This window comes from Anser cygnoides, chromosome 5 (assembly GCF_040182565.1).
Source record: "Anser cygnoides isolate HZ-2024a breed goose chromosome 5, Taihu_goose_T2T_genome, whole genome shotgun sequence".
In the NCBI taxonomy this organism is placed as follows: Eukaryota; Metazoa; Chordata; class Aves; order Anseriformes; family Anatidae; genus Anser; species Anser cygnoides.
In genome coordinates, this window is record NC_089877.1 from 53,863,463 (window position 1) to 53,887,920 (window position 24,458).

A 24,458-nucleotide genomic window follows, 5' to 3' on the forward strand; every position below is an offset into this window, starting at 1 on the left:
AGTCAGAAAGGTTTCAGATCTAGTAAATTTCCCATCTCCCTGTTTTTGGAACGCCATCTATACCCTTTTGCTGCAAGACCTTCCTATGCTGATTATCTGGGGGAAGAATTTTTCAAGTTGGAGCTTGCTTTTATTGTCTGCGCCTTCTATTTTCAGCTATTAGAAAATATCTGAACAACCTGTTTACAGCTCCATGTCCTTCAGTAAGGGTGGAGTAACAGCAGAGTTGGCTGCTGCTTGCTTTGTTCCATCAAAGTAACGTTTTCGTGGTTAATCAAAAAATGTTGTTATCTCCAGACTACTGATGGGGCTGAATGATCCAGGGACAAAGGCATGGATTCAAACTGGACCTTTCTTTTTCAGTACAGGCTCTATCTACAAAAAAAATCATCTTTTCTCTCTGTGGAATGCACACGCTTCTGTACGCGAGCTTTTTCACCTCTCAGAGCAAACTAAAAAGCAGGCAATTTTATGATGTTTTGGATCACTGATGAGGAAAGGCTCATTTGTACAACTCAGTGAGCAAGTCTTTTGGGCTGTTTCTTGTTACAGACAAATTATATGGTTATATGTAATATATAACACAAAGCATTCAGATGTTACATAAAATCAATACAATACTTTCTAAAAAGAAATGTACATTTTAATGGCTTTATTATTCCTCTTGTGACCAAACAGGGGGAAAAGATCCATGCACTGTAGGATAGACAGAAATCATTCAAGGGTTGCTACTTATTGTTCTGTTTCTGTTACTGCAGGGAAAATAGTAGTAATTTTTAAAAATCATTTCTGCATGATCTGCTGGTGCGCGAGCTGATAAGAAAATACGTTCTTTCTGTACGTGCCACACATAAGAAACGCTTACCACCCATATGGTCTCCTTAGGGCCCTTGCGTTAGAATTCCTATGGTAGCAAATTGTGAAGCAAAAGAAGCAAGGGAGTTATTTGGTTGCTGTAAGACGATGATATTTCCATCCTCCTTGTGTACAACATGAGCATAAGGATGAAAGGAAAAACTTGTAGCAGTGCGCTGTCTGTGTGTGCATCCTGGTTATCACGCACAGAGCTGTGGTTGAGCTATGCTGATTTACACCATATGCAGGGCTGTCCTGGTGTTCTGTACAAACACTTCCCATGACATATGACACAGGGCACAGGAATGTGCACCGGAGGGTATGGCTAAAGCAGTAGGAGGTGCTTCATAATAACAGGATTAAAGGATATGAGGAACTCATAGTTCCATTACCAGGAGAAATTAGGTCTCCGATGTTGCAGCAGAACATTTCATTCCGTATCTGACTCTTCCCAGTATGTCTAGAGGCAGCAGGATTTCCGCTTATCGACCCCTCTGATGGTACTCTTGACGTAGCATGTGATTTTGCCTGCACTGGGCTGGCTCCTTAGGATTTTGCATTAAGTGCTGCCTTAACACCAAAGTGTGTCAGAAGGCCTGGTGCAGTCAGCGGGGCTTCAGCTGCTGCCCAACACATGCCTGTGTTCCTTGACAAATCAGCTTAAATGAGGAGATGCCCGTTTGGTTTTGACTGTGTTGTAAAACTATTCTTCTAAGCATCTTGCCAAAGACTTGATGTATTTTGTTTGTGTTGTTCATGTAGAATGCTAAAAGCCATTGGAACAAGCAGCGTTCATGTCAGATCACTATAAAACTGCCTAGCATGGATTTTGTTCTATGAAAGAAATGCTTTACCTTGCTCTCATCTGTTTGTGTGTATCTGTGGGTCTGGGGCTATGTTATCTACATGCACACGCATCTTTTTGCTGCTGTTCTCATAATATTTATCTATTCTCAGTATCTCCTCAAGTAAGGAAAACAAAACACTTAGAAAACAAATGAGGAACAGAAGGGTTTAGTGATCAGACACATAATGAGAAGGCAAAGCCTAATTTCCTCCACAAAGACTTATAGCTCTGTGTTTAATTCCCAACTGCTATGCTTTCAGGCATAGTGATCACAGTTGGCTTGGGTAGCAGCAGTATGTCCTTTGGCTGTTAAGGTTCACCGCATTAAACTCCTTGCTTTTGACCCAAACTGCACTTGAAGGTGGAGTTTCCAGACTCTGGGTCAAAGACTGGTCATTGATCAAATGCAATTTAATCACATTTCTAAGCAATCTGTCCTATGAATGCTAACAAATTCTAATGTATGCAGAACGAGTGAAAAAATCTGTTCATTGCACATTCAAGGAGCTCAGCTTGAGGGATACGAGACTGCTTTTTTTGAGCTGCAGAGTATCTGTGAGTATTGGTTGCTTTAATTGTCTTAAGGGTTGCAGGTTCAGTACCCCAAACTGATCAACACTTCTTCTGTTTTGTGTTGTTTGCAAGCAAATTCTGCATTTCCATACCTGGCTTCTTCAATTTCATCCATCAATACAAATGCTGATTTTGAGAATCAATTGGTAAAACTCCAACGGACTTCAGAGGGAATAGGAGTAATTCAATGCCTTAACAAGAACAGAACAAAACAAAACAAAAACAAATCAAACGAGCCCCCCCCAAAAAAACAACTTGCTATGTTTTGAATAGCTGATATACGGCAGAAGATATTCAACTGATTTATTTGGGTCATTAAGCACAAGGACAAATGTTCAAATTATCCAAATTAAAAATGAGTTATTTTGATATGAAACCTCCTGAGTGGCCAGTTCTCAAACTGCCCTGTGATCTTGGTGAACAGTGCCTAAATCAAAGCCCAGATCCATTCTGAAATTGCTCCACAGAGGACAGACACACGTTACTGCTCCCAGGTAGCAACAAGGGCAACCTTTTATATATGGAACCTCAGGTCAAGGGCAGTGGTTCCACTCCTGAGCTTCGTCGTCAGTGAGGGAATTCATAAAGAATAACAAAACAGCAATCAAAAATATCAGTAAACTACACCGTGAAAGATTGCCATTTTCCAACTGGGAGAATCTAGGCAGAAAAACAGTAACTTGGGAATGATCACACAGTGAGCCTCCAGGCAGAGCGGGAAATAAAAGCTAGAGGTGTGTGTGCGCTCCTATCCACTACAGCAATGACTCCTCAAACACAGTCCATGATCCTACCTGGGAAGCCTCGAAATACAGCTCACAATACGATTCAAAATGCAGCCGTCCTCGACACAGCTCATTACTGAGGCCGAGGCAGCTCCAGTCTCCGTTTCAGCAGCGCCTTGCTCATGAATTGCTCTGTGGTCTCCAGCTTGGGGGGAAGCCAAAAAATGGCCCTGCCTGAACAAACAGAGCACTGGGAACTGTGGCACTTTGGGGTATGCAACAAAGCACAGGAATTCCAGGGGGTGTGTTGTGAATGCACACCGAGGACTTCCCAGAGCTATTTTACGCCAGCTCGCAGTGACAAGCAGATCAAATCTATGGTTCTTATCGTTCAAAAACTCCCTGCTAAATATGCACAGCCTTTAATTTTCCTTTCATTTCTGAATGAAATGCATGGATGCCAAACCAATCAGGGGCTATAATAGCAAATCAAGAGGCTATAGGATAAATCTCATTATCACAGAAAATGTTTGGTTACTGCAATCCCTTCTTTGTGTATTAATCTTACAATGTTAATTAACAATGTTAGGATGTGTTTGGTATTTTTTTAATGGGATGTTTAAGTATCATCACAAACTCTGAGACAACAGCCAGCGTTATCCACGGGAATAGGAGATTATCTGGGATGAGTAGGAGGTTCATTTATATCTGTTGTTTTTACAGAAATACGGGATTGCATAACTGCCTTTGTTCAAGGCATGTAAAGTTTTCAAGGGCAGTGGCTAGTTTATTTGTTTTCCAATGCTCTTAGCAAGGTCATCCATGAAAAAAAGTGTTGGTTTTTTTTTGTTTGTTTGTTTTTGGTTTGGTTTGGTTTGGTTTGGTTTTAATGACAAAAATAAACAGGTAGAGAACTCTGAAGTAAGATCATCAGGTATTCTTGTTGCCTGCACATATGCAAAGTTTTTAGTGACCTTAGTAGCAGTTACATAAGCATATGGAGAGAAAAACAAACTCTTATTAAATGCTGTAACACATATGGTCTCCTGACAGGATGTTCCAAGCCATGCAGTGATTTTACAGTCCATATGCACTGTACAGCAGTTCCTTAGTCTCAAAGCGGGAGTCAAAAATAGCATGTCGGCATGAACTCTGCATTCTTTGTCTTTTATGGACAGTCTGCATGTTAATATTGAAATGCACCGTCCACTGTGGCTAGCTGCATTTAACAGTGAAAAAAAACCAACACGAACATCTACTGGTGACTTGGTTGTAATGGTTGATAATGTGAACTATGACACGAGATGCAAAAAATAAACAAGAAGGAGCATTTGGAGTGAGCATGCCGAAGGGGCACGCCGCGAAGCAGCGAGGTGAGGGAGCTGGCAGTTGGCAGTTTTCTGTTGGCTGGGTCGGGATGGTGCGGCCAGCCCGCCGGGCACGCAGTCCCGAGCCGAGGGGCATCTTCACAGGGGGCCATCCGTCTCCTGGGCCACGCTCCGAGGGGCTCCACCAGAGCAGCCCGAGCTGGAGCTAAGCCCAGCCCGGCCTTGTACCACCGAAGGCCGCAGGAGCGCGGGCCCCGCGGCGAGGATTTCAGGTTTCTGAACGCACCCGCCGGCCGCCTAAACTCAACGAGCCGCCTTCGGGCCGCTGGCAGCAAACCCGCCCCAACCCCCGGCTGCTTCACGCCACCCCTCGGCCCGCACCCCCCTCCCCGCCATGCCGCCTCCCTCGGCGGCCGCCCGGGCCGGGGGAAGCCCCGGGCGGGGGCTGCCCCTCGGGGCGGGCCGTGCCGTGCCGTGCCGGCCGCTGGCTGCCGGCGGGGGCCGGCCCAAGGCTCCCGAGCGCTGCCCCGCCGCTTCGGGGCCCCGGCGGCGGCCCCGGGGATGCGGGAGGTGCGCGGGGCGCGGGCGGCGCTGGCGCTGCTGCTGGCGGCGGCGCTGGGCCCGGGCCCGGCCCGGCCGCACCCGCAGTGCCTGGACTTCAAGCCGCCGTTCCGCCCGCCGCGGGGCCTCGCCTTCTGCCGCCGCTACGGAGCCTTCGGCTGCTGCGAGCCGCGGCGAGACCGGGCGCTGCTGCAGCGCTTCTACCGCCTCAGCGCGCGCCTCGACGGGCACACGTACGCCGCCTGCGCCGGGCACCTGCAGGATCTGCTCTGCCAGGTGAGGGGGAGCTGCTCGGCACGACCGGGGGGGGGGCTTCGGCCGCACGGGGAGCGTCAGCTGCGCTGGGGGCTTCGGCCGTGAAGGAGGCTTCAGCTGCCCCGGGGGTTTCTACCGCGCAAGGGGCTGGGCGGGGGGCTTCAGCCACACGGGGCGCGTGGGCTTCACGGGGGGCTTCTGCCACACAGGGACTTCAGGTGGGCAGAGCAGCCGGCCGCCTGAGCCTCGGTGCCCGGCGCGGGCAGCGGTGCGTGGGCACAGGTGCAGCAGCGCCCGCAGCCAGGCAGGGCTGCCTTGGCCCGTATCTGGGTGCCTCAGGGTCAGCGCGTCCTCCTGGGCTGCTCCCCAGGAGCACCTGTGCATCAGCAGGCTTCTCGGTGGAGTTCGGGGCCCTCGGCGGGTGTCCGACAGAGGACTGGGGACGTTGCTCTGCTCTGACCCGTGAGCAGCTGAGAGCTGGGTGTGTGGGCAGTACGTCCTGCAGAGCCTCCGCGGCCTGCCAGGGCCAGATCTTCGGAGCTGCTGAAGACACGCAGGAGGGGAGCTGCCTGCACAAAGCATGCCCCTCGCTACGCCCAGCTCACGGCGTCGGGTGTTTCTTTGTGCTGGGTTACAGCATCCTGAGATGCTGGCAGCACGTGCCAGGTGTTAGCAGTCCTGACGAGGGGTGCAGAGTGATGCCCGAGGATGCAGCCTCGAAACCTCTGTGGCAGCCGTCCCGCGCAGGGAACATTTCCACAGGGCTATGTTCTGTGGCCAGGTACAGTAACGGGGTGATTACGGTCTGTGTGGATCAAAGAGTTCGACCCTATCGTCAGCAGTGGCCTCCTATGTATGAAAATGCCCCTGAGACAGAATAGTGGCAGCTCTGTGCCGTGCACGTGTAAATCTTAAATTAATTCAGACAGGGGAGTCTAGTCTGCTGTGCTCAGATGGGATCAAAGTGGCTTCACAGAAATCCTGCTCTTAGCATTTTGCAGGGAGCTCTTGTGTTTTTGCAAGTGTGAAGAAAAAAAGACAACCCTTTCCCACAAGAGCTTCTAGAGGTTTGACTTTCAGTTCATCTCACATTGTACTGAAAGCAAGAAACTTTGATTGTGTTCCTGAAACCGTGTCCAAAAGTCCACTTGCAAGGAGAAGACAAGTTAGCAGTGCCTGCTAAGCAATCTTTCTGCCTCTGGAAACGATAAGCAAGTCTCCTGCGTACGTCAGAAACCTGACTGTTGAAAACTCGTTCAGAAGCAGTGAGGTATTTCAATGTGGAAAAAATGATTCACTGAAATGTTCTGATGAGCTCAGTGCATCACCAGCCCAAGACGTGGCTACAAATGGTTCCACCTCTGCCCACACAAGCACAAAATGGGAGTTCAGGCACTGCGATTGCTCCAGAACGCTCTGCTTTCATTTATTCACTATATATAAAATTTATAGCCTATACCTGAATTAATAAGTGGTTTTCTGTGAATTATTCAGCACACTTCTGTCCCTTTCTATACACAATTCGTGATTTCTCTCAAATGTAATCAAATTATTTTGACAAGTGTTTCTTCTTGTACTCGAACAACCTGCAGTGGCAAAGGGACAGGGAAGTCATACCTCTGTGCAATCCTGAATTCTGCTGTTGAAGCCTGGCATGAGCTCGCTGCTCGCCTTGAAATAGGTTTTCAGAGAACCAGACCCGTCCTGGTGCTCAAGCAGGGTGCCTTCTCCCTTGGAGTGGGAAACCTCCATAGGCAGAAAGGGAAGCAACCAGCCCTCGCTCCCGGTTCTCTTGTTTAAATTGATTTTCTAAGGCCAAATTTTCAGTTGTGGCAACTGCCTTGGCAAATGCTGCAGCTCTTTTCTGTCCCTGGCACACCTCTGGGTTCATGTAATGGAGCTGAGTGCCATTACCCCATCTGCGTATGTAATTTCAGTGTTTTGTGTCACACGTAATCTCCTTTTTACCACATTAATTGCTGCTCATTTGAAGGCATAATAACCTTCATTTTGCAATGAATGGCTTGACATTACAGGGGGAAAGCTTACTGTACACTAATGATCTGTTATATGGCCTCTCAGTTTATTGTGGAATGTAATGGAAAATAAAATAAAAATTAAATATTGTGTGCACTGATCAGCTAATTTAAATACTTCAGTATCTTGGATATTACATCTTTTCAGCTATTGAGTAGTGCTGTAATCTGCATTAAGCAGCTCCTGTAGCTTTTGTTTTTGTTTTAACTAAGCTGGTCTTGCTTAGAAATGCCATCTAGGACTTAAAAAGTGCGGACTTTATTCAGGCAGGATAGTTTCTCTCACCGCATTTCTTGCCTCAGTTATTTATCTACCCTACGAAAATAACCGAGCCTCTACTGAGTCATGTTACATTATTTGGAGAGCACTTCTGAGATGCCTGTCGAGAAGATGCATTGAAACTGGAAAACATTTTATGTTTATTGCAAGGAAAAGCCCTTGCAAAGCAGAACCGAGTCACTTTGGTCAGTCTGTAATTTACAGACGGTAGTACCGGGTTGCAGGGGCAAAGAAAGAAAATGTGTCCGTCTGGAGGAGTTTTTGTAGTGGAGAATGCCACGAACTATATGGACTTGAGTCAGCCCTCAGGTGGAGCTCCAAGGCTCTTGAAATTAGGGTTGTGCTGCAGCCATTCCCAGGGGCTGTGGATTGGGGCTGTATGGATCCACGAGAAAAAAGTCTCTTTGTCCCCAGTACAGGCTGCTAGGGTGATGTAGCAAGAGATGTGTCATCACTGGTTTTCGTGAGTTAGTGTTATGGTGGGAATAAACGAATATCCGCACATGGGAGCCAGCTTTCACCAGGAATATCGAAGAACATTTCCGTGAATGCTGAGATAAACCCACTTTCTAAGATCCTTTCCTCTATTAATGTATTTTCCGAATAAACCACAACATATCTTGTAATTAAGGTGAAGTTTCTCCCGTTAGTGCTGCTGCTCAGCTGTTTCAAATCTGATCCACAGATGGCTTGAGGCTCTTTCTCTCCCCCTCTAGGAATGCTCTCCGTACGCAGCTCACTTGTATGACGCCGAGGATCCCTCCACCCCCGTGCGGACGATACCGGGACTTTGCCAAGACTATTGCCAGCAAGTGTGGCAAAAATGCCGCTCCATTTTTCGCTACCTCTCGGCAGACCCGGAGTTAATCGCGCTGGAGAACAACATGGCAAAGCTCTGCCGCTACCTGTCCTTGGAGGACACGGACTACTGTTTCCCACACCTGCTGGCGAACGAGAACCTCAACCAGAACCTGGGGCTGGTGACGGCCGATGCAGAGGGCTGTCTCCAGCTCTGCCTCGCGGAGGTGGCCAACGGGCTGCGCAACCCCGTTGCGATGGTGCACGCCAACGACGGCACCCACAGGTTCTTCATCGCTGAGCAGGTCGGCCTGGTGTGGACCTACCTCCCCGATCGGTCCAGGCTCGAAAAGCCCTTTCTGAACATCAGCGAAGCCGTGCTTACCTCGCCTTGGGAAGGAGACGAGAGAGGTTTTCTAGGTATTGTCTTCCATCCTAAATTCAAATTTACTGGTAAAGTGTATGTCTACTATTCAGTTGAAGTTCGTTATGAAGAGAGAATCCGAATCAGTGAGTTCAGAATTTCTCCCGGTGACATGAATACTTTGGACCATGGTTCTGAAAGGTATTGTACACACGTTTATGTATTTAAGATCTCAGAAGACAGCATGTGCATTTTTAAGGACTAGTAATAAATAAGACTTCCTTAGCTCGTTACTGTTCTTGTGTTCCAGTTTGTTAGCAAGTTAGCCCAAGTCCATGCCTGGCACACTGAGACAGGAAAAACACTTCCTCCGTGGATGAACTGCAAGCACTCAGGAATAAAACATTCATGTGTCTCAGTTCAGCGTGTCAGAAAAATTAATTTTGATTGAATGTTATTTACAGTTAGTAAATTTTGGTTTATTTCACATTTATATATAAATATATAAATAGTAAGTAAACATAAATACATAAATATATATATAGTAAGGAGGACCCTGACTACCCTTTACAATAGATTTCTGCAAAGCATGAGTAAAATTCATGCCAAAGCTAAAGGTTTCCCAAATTGGTGGAAACAAACTCGGCGATACTGTACCAGCAATGAATTTGTCCCCATGTTTCTTTATCTGAATGAGAGCTCGACCCTGTGACATTACAAATGTAATAGCAAATTAAATAAAATGCAAATCACCATGCTGTTACTGAGAGCATTTTGATTGGAAAATTTATTTGCTTGAGTCTGACCCTGCAGTTGATCCACATTAATATGCAGAGATAATTAGAGGTTTGTTTGTGGAGGCAGCCTGTGGACTTATAACCTGCTGCAGAACCACAGGACTGAACCACTGTGTGAAGAGGCCCTTGAACAGCGTTCGTTTTAAGAATTTTACTTTGTTGCACAGGCTATATTAGGGCTTTCTTATCGCTCAGCAGTGGATGATTCTAGCTCAGAAATGCTCATAGGCTGATGACGGAAGGGGGATGCTGGTTTATGAAGCAGTTGTAGCAGTTCAGTGGAAGCAGCACTGTAGACGACAGGGAACGAGAATGTAGACGTGGTCCTCAGGAAGGGCCTGTAGACATGGCCACTCAGCAGCTTAAACCTGCAGATGTCAAAACCCACGAGCTGTCTTGTTTAGAAATCTGTGGTGCTGCTGTGTTTGTGCAGGCACGGCTCCCACTGACTTCATCCCGAGATGCTGTCCACCAGGGAGCTGCGGGCTGAGGCTTTGTGTGCATTGTGCCTGCTTGCCTGCAGGTTCTTGCTCTATGCGTTTTGGTTTTTTTCCATCTTCTTTGGGAGGTTGAGGGAAATCCACATTTCTGATCACACGGGATCCTCCCTCGCTCCTTCTGCCGGCTGCAGCCCGTGTGCTCGGTCAGGAGTGGCAAAGTTTGCAGCAGGTGACAGGATAATTACACGGCTGGTTTCCTTCCCACAGTTTACAGTCTGGTCGTGGCTGTAACTAGCTGTGCTTTCAAAAGGGGAAAAGTTCACTAAAGACGAGGTGTTACAAGTGATTATTTTCATATGTTTTTGCAGATATGAAAAATAAAAGACCAGCATGAAAACTGGTCTTTTCTAGAAGCTGGAATAAAATAAGCTTCAGCTGTTACACCTGGGAATCTCCACTGCATGTATTCCTGCCTTTACCTTTCTATAAGCTTATACTTTTGTGTATTTCACTCTTTTCTTGGGAAGAAAGAGAGGCTAGGCGTATAAAAAAAAGAACAAAACAAAATACCAACAAAACAATCCAACCAAAACCCATAAAATCAAGAGGTGATTAGGTTTTAAAATGAAGGTAAAGGTTGTTGGCACTGCTTTGAATAACCTTTGCTTTGTCAAGACGCTGAGCTGCTGGTGGTAGTGCTTTTAACAGTTCTGGAAGTTCATGGAGTCCCGTGTATGTAATTGTCCTTTAAGGATTCTTCCCTTTTTAACAATTTAACTATTGAATAATGTTTGCAAAGTCTTAGGTCGCCTTGAAAGCGCCCATCAGGACCGTGCCAAATGCTGTACAGATGCACAGATGGACCGGAGTCCTTTCCCTTGCAGATTGCAGTCTGATTTGAGCTGAGATGCCCTTTCTAAAGGAAAAACAAAGAAAAAAAGCCTAATAAGGAGGAAGGAAAAATCAGAGGAAAAGTATCATTACAAGTATGCCCTGCCATGTAATTTCCCAGGTTTTCCTTATTACACAATGTGGTGTTTCTGTAATCCAGAAGATATGTCGGAATCATATAAGGCTGGAAAATCAGTTGTGCCCAAGTAAGATTCAGCAACATGGATATGGAGGAGGACACATCAAAGCTGGTCCGCAGCTGGTTGCATGTGTCAAGGACAAACTGGGCAGATGTTACGGTGCCCTTTGCTTAGGACTCGTGCGATAGGTAATGCTTCCTTCCTGTTTGTGGTTAGGATAATCCTGGAAATCGAGGAACCCGCTTCCAATCACAACGGAGGAGAGCTGCTCTTTGGCGATGATGGCTATCTCTATATATTTACTGGAGATGGAGGCATGGCTGGGGATCCGTTTGGGACCTTTGGAAACGCCCAGAACAAGTATGAGCCCCTAAAAGTTTTTGTGCTCCACGTGTCTCTCCTGTTGCCCTCAGGTTGAGAAGAGGAACTGGGGGAGGTAAAACTGGGGGTGTCTTCTGTCCCGGGCTTACTTTTTCCCTAAAACCACGCTGATATTCATGCATACCTCCCGTGGAGAGACTTGTGTTTTCCAAAACAGGAACAACAAAACCCAAGGCTTTTAAAAACCATCTCTGAATGAAAATGCCCGTTAAACTGAGGTCTAGTTTTATTTCCCTTCTTTCTTTCTTTATTTTCTTTCTTCTCCCAATACAGATCAACACTGCTGGGCAAAGTGCTGCGGATCGATGTGAACAATAACGACCGGGGGCCTCTGTACAGAATCCCTCCAGACAACCCTTTTATTGATGATCCCCAGGCTCGCCCTGAAGTCTACGCCTACGGAGTGAGAAATATGTGGCGCTGCTCCTTTGACAGGGGTGAACCTCAGACGAAGGAAGGGAAGGGGCGTCTCTTCTGCGGGGATGTAGGACAGAACAAATATGAAGAAATCGACATCGTGGAGAAAGGGAAAAACTACGGCTGGAGGGCAAGGGAAGGATTCAGCTGTTATGACAAAAAACTTTGCGCCAATTCTTCAATGGGTAAATATAAGTTATCTCTAAATTAGCTGCATCTCATACTGTGCAGTTTTCTGCACCTTCATTTTTAATTCCTGCCTTCAAAGCCTGACTGCTTTGTTGAAAACATCCATTTTTGAGATCTAAGTCTTTATGGGCTCAGTCTAGAACAGAACTGACTTGCGGATAAATACTGAAAGTCCAAATGTTGCCATTTTTTTACTTAGGAGAAAAATGAAATGTGCTAGCTGTTGTATTTCTGGGCAATACATACAGTTAGTCAGATATCCTAGTGATTCTGTGATATCGGGGGACAATTTCATCTTTTCCACATACAAGAAGCTTTCCTGCAGAAGCAAAGAAAATTTGGAGAAATTGTGTTTTTCTCCATAGCTCATAAGTAGTGACCGTATTGAAAAAAAAGAACGAAGTGCATTCTGAAAGCTGGCCAACCACTATGCCTGCTTTGCAGGTAACTGGACTTACATTGTGTTTGGATTCCTTTTAGCTATGCCAAAAAGGAAAACTTTAATTTCTTTTTTACTGTTCAAATTTGGGTTCGAGGTGTTTGCTGGCTGGCTAAATTCTGGTGCGTGTGTGAGGTCAGTGTATCGTGTGACAAAGTCTGGCCTGGACCGCGTCGTGTGCTGGAGCATCTCCACGTAGATCCAGGGAGGCCGCAGGGCTGGCGCTGGTTTGCGCTGTCTGAGATTCTGATTTTGTCTCTTTTATGTGCTCTGTGATGTTGTTGCACTTCCTTCCATTTATTAACGTAGCTGCAAGTAGAGTGAGAGCACTTAAGTGTTTTTTGATAAAACTTTTGAGAGCACAGAGCAGGTTTTTTGCGCTCCCTTTGCTGAAGTACTTGTCAGAGAGCCCATTTAGCGCTCTCTGTGTGACAGCACCTCCGCTAGCGTTCATGGTGAGTGCTTTACCGAGGTCTCCGGGGATTCAGAACAATTTCTGATGCCTTTAGAGACCCTTCTGTTAAAACAGTGAAATGCCACAACCCCTGTACAGTGATAAGTGCAGCGTAAGCGTAGGAAACACCTGCTTTAGACAAAATGCCTCTGGTGTGCAGCTGCCAGGTTTGTGACTTGAGGCTTCCAACACAGGGGCAGGGAGGAAGGCTGGGAGGTAGAAGGAGAAGGAGGGTTAGGTCCTACGAGGAGATACCTGTTACCAGGGGTTTCAAAAGGGGAAAGGGGGAAGGAGGAAGCACCCTCAAAATCAAGTCATCTTCCTCTGTTTTGCTTCTGTCTTGTGTTTTAACTTTATTTTGCAATGAATGTTCCAGTGCTACGTTTTGCCTGTGCCATACCATAAATATTTGATGGCCCTTTCAGGTTGAGCTCCCCCATTTGAGAGAAACAGAAGCTATTCGCACTGACATCTGACATATCTTTTCATCAGTGCCTGCAGTCTGGAGTCACCTGTCTCTTTTTTCTTGCCTTTCACCACCGAAACCCAGCTGCATTGGGCAAGCATCTCCCGCATAGATGCGGTGTGTCTGAAAGCAGCCTGCAGACTCAGGCAGGCTGATTAGAGACTGGCCAGAAGCAGCACTAACAGAGCCTGGTTAGGGGGGGAGAAGGGCTCAGATGAATGGTCAGGTTTTGATGGAGAGCACTCAGGCTTATCAGGAATTCATCCCCTGTTGCAGATGGGATGCCAACTGGTCTCCCTGGGCTGGTTTGTCCTTTGTTGGCACAGCCAGCTAGATGGGGCTATCGAATTTGTTTAAGAAAAGATAAAATCAAACTAAATTTGTCTCCAGCAGCAGTTTGTTTGATTAAAGGTGCTCAGGTGAACCCAATGGTATTGTGCTAGTCAGAACCATCTACAGAAACAACCAGCCTGCATCATATGCAACACAAGGCAAGCCACATATGTTTTCTCTTTGACAGATGACGTGCTTCCAATCTATGCGTATCCACACAAAATGGGGAAATCTGTTACGGGAGGCTATGTCTATCGGGGCTGCGAGTCTCCAAACTTGAATGGCCTGTACATATTTGGTGATTTTATGAGTGGGTAAGTAAATATTTCAGACACTTACTAAGCTGTACCCCCAGCTGAAGTCCTCCAGTGGTGCTACACCTGCTTGTGAGTGCTGGTGCTGTGTGACCACTGCTGGCCTGCTGCTACGTGCTGCTTGCAGGCAGCGTGCAGAGCCTGGCAGCTTATGGCAGGGGGCTCACGCGGCACGTTTTATATAGCCTTTGCTCCATGTTGCTCTACAGGAGTGTGATCTCCGTGTGCCAGCAGCTGTTGATGTCACTGGTTCACACTGTGTCAGTACAAATAAGGGGGCAACGATACGGTGTTCATTTAGAATATAGAAAATAGTGTAAAAAAGCATACAAATGCATCCTGAAAACAGACAAACAAGAAAAAAAAAACCCACATAAACTAAACAACAACAGCCCCCCCCGAAATCTCTGATGCAACATTTGCAGACACCAAAGATATTAAAAAAAAAATCCATTAAAATCCCTTAAATTCTCCCCTATTTCAAGGGCTTGTGTTGCCCCTGAAAGAGAAGGTGTTGTGGGTGTGTTTAATGTATCTGTTTTGTTTTTCATTTCTCAGAGGAGCTGCAGCTCATACTGTAGCTAATGTGGGTAGAAAGCATTAAACATCCTTTCAGTTTTCCTAATTAACGTTCATAAATCATCCTCTTGGTTTTTTGGTGCAAGTTTTTTAATCATTTTTCTTCTTTTTTTCCTTTGCAGACGCCTGATGTCTTTGAAGGAGGATCGTACCACCAGAGAGTGGCAGTACAGTGAAATCTGCATGGGGACGGGACAAACCTGCATGTTCCCTGGGCTCATCAATAACTATTATCAGTACATCATCTCTTTTGCTGAAGATGAAGCAGGTAATCATTTAACTTATGTCACTCTGAATGACATGCTTACAGTTTCTCTTTGGAGTGAAACACCTGAGAAGAGGCCAGGGAGGCCATCCACTGATGGGTGCAGGAAAGCAGATATAATGGGCAATAATTAGGAATTTGCTCATTCTGACCTGGAATATTTGTGCCTCTCAAAGTGAAACAGAGTGAAAGCTCTGTGTTACATCTCGAATGAGGCATCTGCGAAGGGCTGTTTAGGAGCATATTTTCTTAGTGTCAGTTGGGATTTTGCTCTGCGTAGGACTGGCAGATGTAGTCTCGGTGGAGCTTTATGTAGCTGCATTTGTAAGACATTTTGCATTCCAGGAGGGAGCTGCTGTGAAGTGAAAAATCATAGAATTATGGAATCATTAAGGTTGGAAAAGACCTCCAAGATCACCTGGTCCAACCATCCCCCTACCACCAATATCACCCACTAAGCCATGTCACTAAGCACCACGTCCAACCTTTACATTTTTTACATATTTACTTTGTATTTCAAATACAATACAGTGGCATGTAAGATACTTAGTGCTAAAGTCAGTGTATTTGTGAAAAGTGTAATTTTTAAATGGAAGTTTTAATTCTCAACTGCCATTTAGAAGCCAGTCCTGGGATGAAACCCAGTAGTCGTTACCTTTCTTTGTACAGCATTGTGGTTAATTACTGAGCACTGGAGATAGGCAGGCAGAGTGTGCAGCTCCTGGCTGTGGACAGACAGACTGACAGGGAGAGAATGAGCCCTGCAGTGAAAGCTCTGTTGCTAAGTAGCTTCAGGTGTGACTGGGAAATGCAGAGCTGGTGCTGTAGCCCAGTTCTTAAATGTCTGTTTTTCCTGTACAGTTGTGCAGATCCATTCCCCAAGTGGCTGTTGGGGAATCATATGCATTGTGCTTTCCTGTTTTACAATGGAAATTAAAACCGTCCAAATTCAGTATTAGCTGAAAAGTTTGAATTTGGAATTCTGTCTTTTTGGAGTTAAAATCCATTTTCTTTAATTGCCAGTATTCATGGAAGGTACAGCTGTTTTGCAGTGCTGTGATGAGAAGAATATCTCACCCTAAAATCAGAAAGACATGGCTTAAATGGGTATTTTAGAGCCGGTGGAAATTTGGCTGGAGTCTGTTCTCAGAGGTAGTTTTGCCTTGTGCTTGTTTTGTTGTAATGAAAAGGAATTTGTCAATAACAGCTGAGTGAGTTTTTTTTCCCTGATGTGAACACGTCTTTGGTGTGCAGGCAGCCTGGTTTTACAGGTTTACCACACAGTTTATTTTAGGAAGCTTTTCTTCACAGAAATGTTTATTTTTGAGGCTGTTGTACTGATGAATGTTAATCCAGCCGGAGCAGTGGATGTATTGATGTGGTGGGGACACCTGTATTTTTGGCTCCTTGCACACCCACTGGAAAGGCAACAGCCCCATCCCCTGGCAGCTGAGCACGCCAGGAACACCCCAGGTACCATGCTGTGTCTGCGGCGTGCACATGTGACAGCCTGTGTGCTTCAGGGACCCCACATCCGTATTTCTGCCTGGTAATTTCCAGAAGAGAAACTGGGGATGTGGAAGGAGAGTGTTGGAGTGGACTGTTTGTCCTGGCCCCTGCTGCACAGTGGGAGGAGAGGGATGGAAATGCAGTTAAGAGAAAATACGTCAAGTAAATGGTGATGGAAATTGTTTGGCTGAAGGTCGAGCCCTACCCATGCAGCTTGACAGAGCTGTCACAAATCCAAATGCCTTTCTTGTGAGATACATTTAATTTTGTGAGAAAGCAAAAACAAAATCTTGTTCTCCTGTAATTCACCCCAAAGGAGTGCTTCATTGCAAAAGGCAGAAAGGAGTGTGAACAATCTTAATTTCCTTTCATTTTGTTTCAACAGAAGGAATTCAGGGTTTGACTGTTTTACACTAGTGAAGTTAAAGGACACACTAAACAGTTTTCCACTGAACATGCAGTGCAAATTTGTCAAAATAATGTTTCATCGAATCACAGAATGGTTTGGGTTGGAAGGGACCTTAAAGATCACCCAGTTTCACCCCCCTGCCATGGGCAGGGACACCTCCCACCAGCCCAGGTTGCCCAAAGCCCCGTCCAGCCTGGCCTTGAGCACCTCCAGGGATGGGGCATCCACAGCTTCTCTGGGCAGCCTGTGCCAGTGCCTCACCACCCTCACAGTAAAGATTTTCTTCCCAATATCTAAACCTATTTCCTTTTAAGTTAAAAGCCATTATCCCTTGTACCATCACTACAATCCCCGATAAAGAGCCCTTCCCCAGCTTTCTTTGGCCCCCTTTTAGCTATGTTTCAAGGCAGTATGTAAAAGTTTCATCTCACCGAGTGTATTTTTTGCCGCTGGAATGCAGATGAACACTCATTGCAATCCCAAATGCAAAGCTGCACTCTTTGCTCCGGTAGCCAGACCTCTGTCTGTCAGTCCCATCATTTCTTGACTCTCTATGACCTGTGATGCCGAGTGCCTTTGTGCTGTGCAGGACAGAAGCTCCAACGAGAGTTTTCATGGCTGTGTGTGTTCTTTTTCCCAGGGGAACTTTACTTCATGTCTACTGGCGTACCGAGTGCCACGGCTCCCCATGGAGTGGTGTACAAAGTGGTGGACACCTCCAGGTAAGGGATGTTCTTGCTGCGAAGCCTGACCTTGGTGCTGTGCATCCAGGTGCCCCGTGCCCAGGCAGCCGGAGCTGACCCTGCTGTGCTTGCTCAGACAAAGCAGAAGGACAACAAAAAGGAATGTCAAAAAAGTACAGTCTTAGTTGTGTGTTTTAGGAGGGAAAATGGCTTGGACAAGGAAATCGGGCCGTTGTCACACCTTTTGGGTCCCATGGGCTTGTATCTGAGACTGGGCAAGGCAGGGAAGAGCAGCGTTTTATGGGAAGACTTATAGCTGTTTTTTCCAAGTTGGTGTTTTTCAAACATTGCTATTGTTGGCTAAACCCCAGAATATTTTTAGCTAGACATGTAGGATGGGACTTTGTAAGACTTTGCTTTTATTTTTTCGAATGAATTAAATTTACAGCTTTAGCTATCTGAGCATTTTCTTGAACCAAACCACTGTTCTATTTTTATGTTGGAAAGGGACCCCAAACTGAAACAGACCCCAGTGCTGCTGCCTGTTTTCCTCTGACTCGTCCTCTGTCAGGAGCATTTTCCATTAGCTAACACAGTGGAATAGTTCCTGTAAAGTGTGTATTAAGAGGCTTGTATTACACAACCTTTGCAAAAATAAAAAAGCAGAAGTCAAAAGACAGTCACAAGTTCAATTTTAAGAAGTTTCTTTAGGCTGTAGGCTGTAGCAATATGAATAAGAAAGAATTCACAGGGAAATTCATACAAGTAGGAATATAATATCCCTGTGGCACTACCAAGAAGAACTTTTTGCCTTCCATAGAAATGCAAATGGAAACAATCCTAATTACAAAGGAGTTATATCCTCCAAACACATGCATCATGCATTTTTGAACCAGTTTGAAAACCTCTGAAGAAGCTGCAGATTAACAAGCAACCTTCGTAGGAAAAAGTGATTACGAACTGGATGTAACTTCTCAGAAGTGAGCTGTAATTCCATGGCAAACAGAGCTGTGTCAAAATAATGTGTGGTTCTAAGAGAAAGCCTCTGTAGGAGACGCTTCGAGTTCTTGTTTGAAACTAATGCATTTTTGGTACTACTAAAATGGCAAGTCATCAGCAGTGACAAATCACAGACCTCTTTATTCTCCACCTGGCTGCTTTCCACGTTTGTATTGACTGTGATAAAAGGGAAAGTATTTTGTTTTGGCTTTGTGTATGAATAATAGTCTGTTATTTCGCTTCTCTGAAGACAGCCGGAAAACTTGCGTTAGTATGACCTTTGTATCAGATGTTCAACATACGCTGTCTAGTTTTGTGATTTCTAGTTTCAGTCTGATTAATCTCTTTCTGGATTGCTGGGACCTGCCAATGTTTTATTTCCTTAATGGATTCAGCAATGGCAAGTGAAAACACAGCCAGAGGACTCCATTGACTTGTGAATATTTGGACTTTGATCAATGGAGATATGTGATTGTTTAATTATGTTTTCTACTGTAAGAGACTTCTTGGATCATTTAAACAGATTTTTTTTTTCCAGTGAGCATTACATTCATCGAAAAACAATGGGAAGCAAAGGCTCATGATGCCACTGGAAAGGAATTAATTGTACGCCGTATGTGTCCCTTTTTTCACAGGAGAGCACCACCAGGAAAATGCCGAGTTGAGCCTGTGCCAGTGAAAGTAAAAAGCAAGCTCATAAAGTTTGTGCCAAAGGAGAGTAAGTGTCATTGTTGCTGGTTATTATGGGTGTGTGTTAGCTGGCAGTAAATACAAACTCGAAGCTTGCACTCTCCCTGTGCGTGGAGACCACCCAGAACTGCAGGCTTCAGAGTATCCTCAAAATTAATTCTTGCCAGCTGGTTTGAATCCGAGGAGTTGGTTCAAATAAGGCATAAGGCAGGAGGTATTTCCCCTCTCCGAGCCATGTGAAATCTCTGCAGTTTTTGCCCTTGTACATTTACCCTTTTCTGTGCTGCATAATAACTGTTTCTTTACCAACAACTCGCTTTCCCCATGACTGTTTCTGTACCGAGACCCAGTGCTCTGTGGCACTTTTCAGCGATAAATGATTTTTGCAGTGCCTTCAGGAATTGAGGAACACTTCAGGAGATGAAGGATATTATGGCTAAAGGGTTGGGAAATAGCTCATTGAGCAAGACGAGGTTTGAGTCATTGTTAGTTGTAAGAGAGAGAGTATGTGATGAGAAAATGCTCACAAAAGACTCGAGTGATCAGCCATTCAGGTGAACTTTTGGCTTATCCAAACCCTCCAGGGCTTCGTGATTGCTTCATACTGAATGAAGTATTGTGCTGCTAAAAGTGGAGTAGTCAAAGATGTAGATGAAGCTGCAGCAAACCAAGTGCTGTGTTAAATGCAAAGAATTAAATACACCATTAAGTTCTTAAAATTAGATTAGGCAGCATCACATTTCTTTTCCTCTATGCGTTTTGTTTACACGTGTAAGTACGTAGCCAGTTCTCTAACGACTTTGTAATGACGTTAGTGTTACTGTAGGAACTCTAATGTCAGACTGCTCTTATTTAATTTTTAATTACATTAATCGCATTACACTGCATTTGAATCATTGATGAGTTGTACAGCTTTGACTTCACAAAGGAATGAGGGCACTCATCACCTTTCAAGATTGAGTCTTTAGGGTGGAACAAGATCTAAGGGTAATTATTAACTGTTGACATGCCCAAGCACTCAGCACCTCTGTAGAAACATTTTCCTTTGCAAGCTGTGAATGCAGTTTCCAAGCATCATTAACTTTTTTCATGTTCAGCCAGCTTTGTCTCTGTTTCTTCGTAAGCTTTATTCTCTATGCAAGTCCAAAGTTCAGTTTTTTAAGCTATACGTATAACTAAATCTTTTTGATTTTGTTTAAAAGGTAGTTTTCATCACATTGTAATGTAGAAGCAGTGGGAGAGATTCCACTAAGCGTTTCAAGAACTGAATTCACATTCAGGTGAAAACCAAGCATGAAAAATTTGATTCAGAAGCATGAAAACAAGGAGGTAGAGCTGTAAATATGTTGCTGTTTGGTTAGTGTTTAGTGTGAATGTGACAGAATAAGCAAAGCATGCGGCTTGCATTAGCTGGGAGAATGCATTTGTTGCAAGTGTATTTAATAAACAGCCCGCTGAAGAGTAACATGAAATAACAACTTGATTGAGTGAGGTGAAAAGCGCTCCCAGGTGACCGCTATCTTTTGTGCAGTCCTGCACACCATTATATGATCTCTGGAATTTGTGAGTGCTTTTCCAGATCAGGTTCCAGCACCAGAGGTGTGCACAGGTAAGGCTTTCCCATTTACTTCTTGCATTCAGAACCTCAGCTTCCAGGGAAGGCAAAACTTTTCACACTAGAAATACCATTTTTCTCCAAATAGCAGTATTTGGGAGGCTCTTTCAAAAACTGAGCCACTGCACAAGGTTGTCTTTTGAGAGCAGTGGATATTAAGCATGGAAAAGACAACTGTATTTTTCCCTGTTTCTTCTACAAAACAAATGATGAATGAGAATGGATAAATCTAGGAAATAATCCAAAAGTTGTGATGTCTTTGCAGATGCATGGACACTGTCAGAGCTCAATTGATTATTGTTCCAAATAATTCTGAATTGCTTCCTTCTGACAAACTAAAACTTATTTGTAAGCTAAAAATAGAGCATATGTGAATAAGCAAGTCCAGTTACGCCTGGAAACTGTGACAGTAAGGAATTTTCAGCTCTTTGGAGTTCAAGGATCTTTTTTTTTTTTTTCCTAAGGAAGAAAAAAACAACCCCAAATCCTGTTTTATGTGTTGTCCTGGCAACTCCCTTCTTTTTGCACATTCCAGTTACCAGAGAGAATTGATTTTGAATGTTCGCGATTTCAGCCCCTTGAATAAAGCATCTGGCACAGTGGGGAGGCCGGAGCTCTCGGTCTTGTAATGATCCCGTCATTAGTAATGAGGAGAATAGCAGGAACAGTGTGTCTCTCTACAGCGCTTTCAGCAGGGGAGAAGGGTCCGGTGGGGAACTCCTCTTCTGGCTGTGGAACTCCAGCTCTGACCCTTTAATGTCCATCCTGAAGTTTTGCCAGTAGACTGCTTGGAAATTGGGTAATGTTTCCTTCTTGGAAGAGTCTTTTTTGTTGGCATTAAGCCGTGCAGTCATCTCTGCTAACTAAAAGCAGCAGGCGTTTCTAGCTGATGAAATACTGGCTTACAGGGAACGTTTTCGCTTCTCAACAGGACCAAGTAAGCAAATTCCAAGAGAGGAGTTAAATCAGTCAAAAATCAGCACTGTATTTGTATCGTTATCCTTAAGCAGTACCTTCCGAATGTCAGAGTGATAATTTCCTGGGTTATTCCCCAACAGAACTCATTGTGAAAACACCAACACCACGTCCCCGGCTGAGGACCACGACCAGGCCAGACCCTGCAACGTCCCACATGCCAGCCCTGGACCGGGTGGACCGAATCCCAGTACTCCCAGTGAACAACAGCAGGATACTGGTCCCCACCCCAGCACCAAGCCCCAGGGTCCCCAAGCCCGGGAAGGGGGAAAGGAAGGGACAGCGCAGGAAGAAGAAACCCCGCAACGGCGCCGTGCGGCTGATGGACCACAGTGGCCGTGGACGGAGCTGGGGCCGGGTGGAGGTCTACATCGACGGTGAATGGGGCACGGTGTGTGACGATGGCTGGAGCGCGGCGGCTGCTGCCGTGGTGTGCCGCCAGCTGGGCTTCCCCCATGTGGTGAGGGCAAGCAAGAAGGCGGAATTTGGGGAAGGGACCTCGCTTCGTATCCTCCTGGATGACGTCCAGTGCTCGGGGCAGGAGAAGACGCTGCTGGAGTGCGCCCACGCAGAGGTTGGTACGCACAACTGCTCCCACGAGGAGGATGCCGGTGTGGTGTGCAGCCAGGAGGAGGTGTCAGACTGGTGATGGGAGCTGGAGAAGGCAGCCGAGAGACAAAGAGCACGTCCCCTTCTTGCCCGACCCTCTAAAGCAGCAAGAGCATTGAGGAGGGTGTGATCTGCCCGGGGGATGGCACAGCTGTTTGAAGTCATCTTGGGGTTTTCTTCACCTTCATCCCCGTGCATCTGCCTTGGAGGGAAAGAAGTAGAATGAAGAGGTGACTCGAGAGTGTGTTGTGGGCAACTAATGGGTTTGTATGGGGTCTTTCTCAAGCACAAAAATCCAAACCTTAGCAATTACACATAAGAAACGGGATGCATTCTCTTGCCCTTTCACCTTTCAGAATGCAACATTGCCCAGCCATGCTTCACAATGTTTAGCCAAAAAAACAAATTCCCAAATGACCGTATTTCACTTTTGCTTATGGAGGTGTTTGCATTGTTTTCCTTGCTTTGCTGTTTGTAGCTCTCAGTGGTGGTTTCTAAGTATGCATAAATCAGTGCCTTTCTTTGCAGAATACAAAAGTAGAATTTTTGTTAACTTTTCGTGCACTAGTTCAAAGGAAAATGATTCTTTTGTAATGCTTAATGTTGGTGTAAGCCTATGGATTATTGAAGATAACCACATCTAAGCAACAGTCAGGTAAATCAGAAGAAGTTATAACATACTACGTGGAAAACAGTTCTCCAGGTTACAGTAGTCTGAGGGAAAAGAAAATATGGTCTTCTGTACACAACAGGATTGATATCCAGTTTAACCCTGAAGATACTTTGTATGTATTTTCCACTTTCTCAAGCATCATGAAACCACATGATTTTTGCATTCAGTTTTCACAGTTGTGGAAGATGTAATGTTGTGGGGTAATAATCCTGTAACATTTACCCCTTTTGAAAGAATATTAAAAATGAAAACAAAGAAATCAATTTGTCTGAAATGTGTTTTTCAGCTGTGTAGCGACCGGAGATGTGTATTCATTTTTTGTGGTCTCTCTGCATTGGATAGGATTTTGCCTGATTATTTTTTCCTGATGTAGTTGGGGTAGGTTTTTTCTTACAGTTCACACAAGAACATGAGAAAGACAAAATGAAACAAGTGTAAAATGCCTGGTGCATCCAGCAAAGCTCTTCCTATGGATGTTTTAATTCCCCAATTTCAAGTTGACGGTGTCCTCTTAAGACAAGAACATGGGTGCATATGGTAAATAACATTGTTTTAAATGGCTTTTCCTGAACTTTTTCATATATCCATTAAATGCTTTTTGATAGTAAAGAGTACTTTCACTGTACAAAAGCAGATGAACAGAAAAATAACACTGCCACCCTAGTTCTTATTAAGTGTAAAGGGGAAAAGAGACATATAAAGTGCCTTTTGCATAATGCTTCTCTTCATTGTAAAACCCCCAAACGCTGTGAGGAACCAGCCTGTCAGTAGGCCTTTCCTACTGCAGGGAGGGTGCAAGTGCGTTTGTTTAAAGTGCAGAAATTCGTTTCAAGCACATCAAAACGTTCAGGGAACAAGAGAGGCCTTTGTAAATTCTATTAAAAGAGTTGGCAGCTATTTAGCTGATGGGACTAGAGGGCTGGAAGCAAACTGAAGGCAAAGATACCTTTCTTTTCCAGAGTTCCTCACTTCTTTTGGTTCCTTAGCCAAATTTCAGCTAGCTCTGGCTGTGAGATTTTAAGGAAATTCATGATCACAGTAAAGCTTAAAAACGTGTGGGTTAAAAAAAAAAAAAAAAATGTCCTGAGTAACAGAAGGTACTTTAAAATTGAGATGAATCAGGGATGTCTGCCACGAACGAATTAGGCAGGAATTTCACCATCAGTTCCAGGTACGTGGTGTTTCCGACTTAACTCTTTGTTCCCCACGCTTCCTGTAGCCCACACAAACGTCCCAAGCGGAAGCGAAGGCCACCTCCATGCAGGTCTGACTGCCACCACTCCCCGGGTGACGGTCACTTGGTGGCACGGGGTCTGGTGCCGGTGAAGGCGCCTGGCATCCAGCAGAGCGCTCGCAGCGGCTCAGCAGGCGCAGGCCTGCGCCCCCCCCGGTGCTTACCGCCGGAGTTACCCTGTGCCACAGGCATCACGGCGGAAATATTTATTGGCAGAGGTAGAGAGGAGGCTTGCAAATGTATTTTCTCCTCCTTGTCATTTCTCCTAGCCTACACCGGGTGGGAAAAGCACTCAGGTGCGTGCGTGCCAGCTCAGCGCACGTGTATGCGTGCAA

At 45.4% G+C, this 24,458-nt stretch overlaps 1 protein-coding gene across 1 annotated transcript; it reads left to right on the forward strand.

Moving 5' to 3' along the window:
- The first annotated feature begins 4,787 nt into the window (after positions 1–4,787).
- Positions 4,788–23,148, forward strand: LOC106036090 (HHIP-like protein 1). Its single transcript, XM_048069745.2, has 9 exons — positions 4,788–5,165; positions 8,177–8,823; positions 11,107–11,250; positions 11,545–11,873; positions 13,757–13,883; positions 14,585–14,730; positions 17,286–17,367; positions 18,963–19,045; positions 21,691–23,148. The coding sequence occupies exons 1-9, from the start codon at positions 4,890–4,892 to the stop codon at positions 22,254–22,256; spliced, it is 2,400 nt and encodes a 799-aa protein (XP_047925702.2). The 5' UTR covers positions 4,788–4,889; the 3' UTR covers positions 22,257–23,148.
- The last annotated feature ends 1,310 nt before the right edge of the window (positions 23,149–24,458 follow it).

Coding starts and splice junctions, on each gene's coding strand:
- LOC106036090 (XM_048069745.2), top strand. CDS start 4,890: ATGCGGGAGGTGCGCGGGGCGCGGGCGGCGCTGGCGCTGCTGCTGGCG. Junction 8,824..11,106: donor TTGGACCATGGTTCTGAAAG/GTATTGTACACA, acceptor GTTTGTGGTTAG/GATAATCCTGGAAATCGAGG. Junction 11,874..13,756: donor TTGCGCCAATTCTTCAATGG/GTAAATATAAGT, acceptor TCTCTTTGACAG/ATGACGTGCTTCCAATCTAT.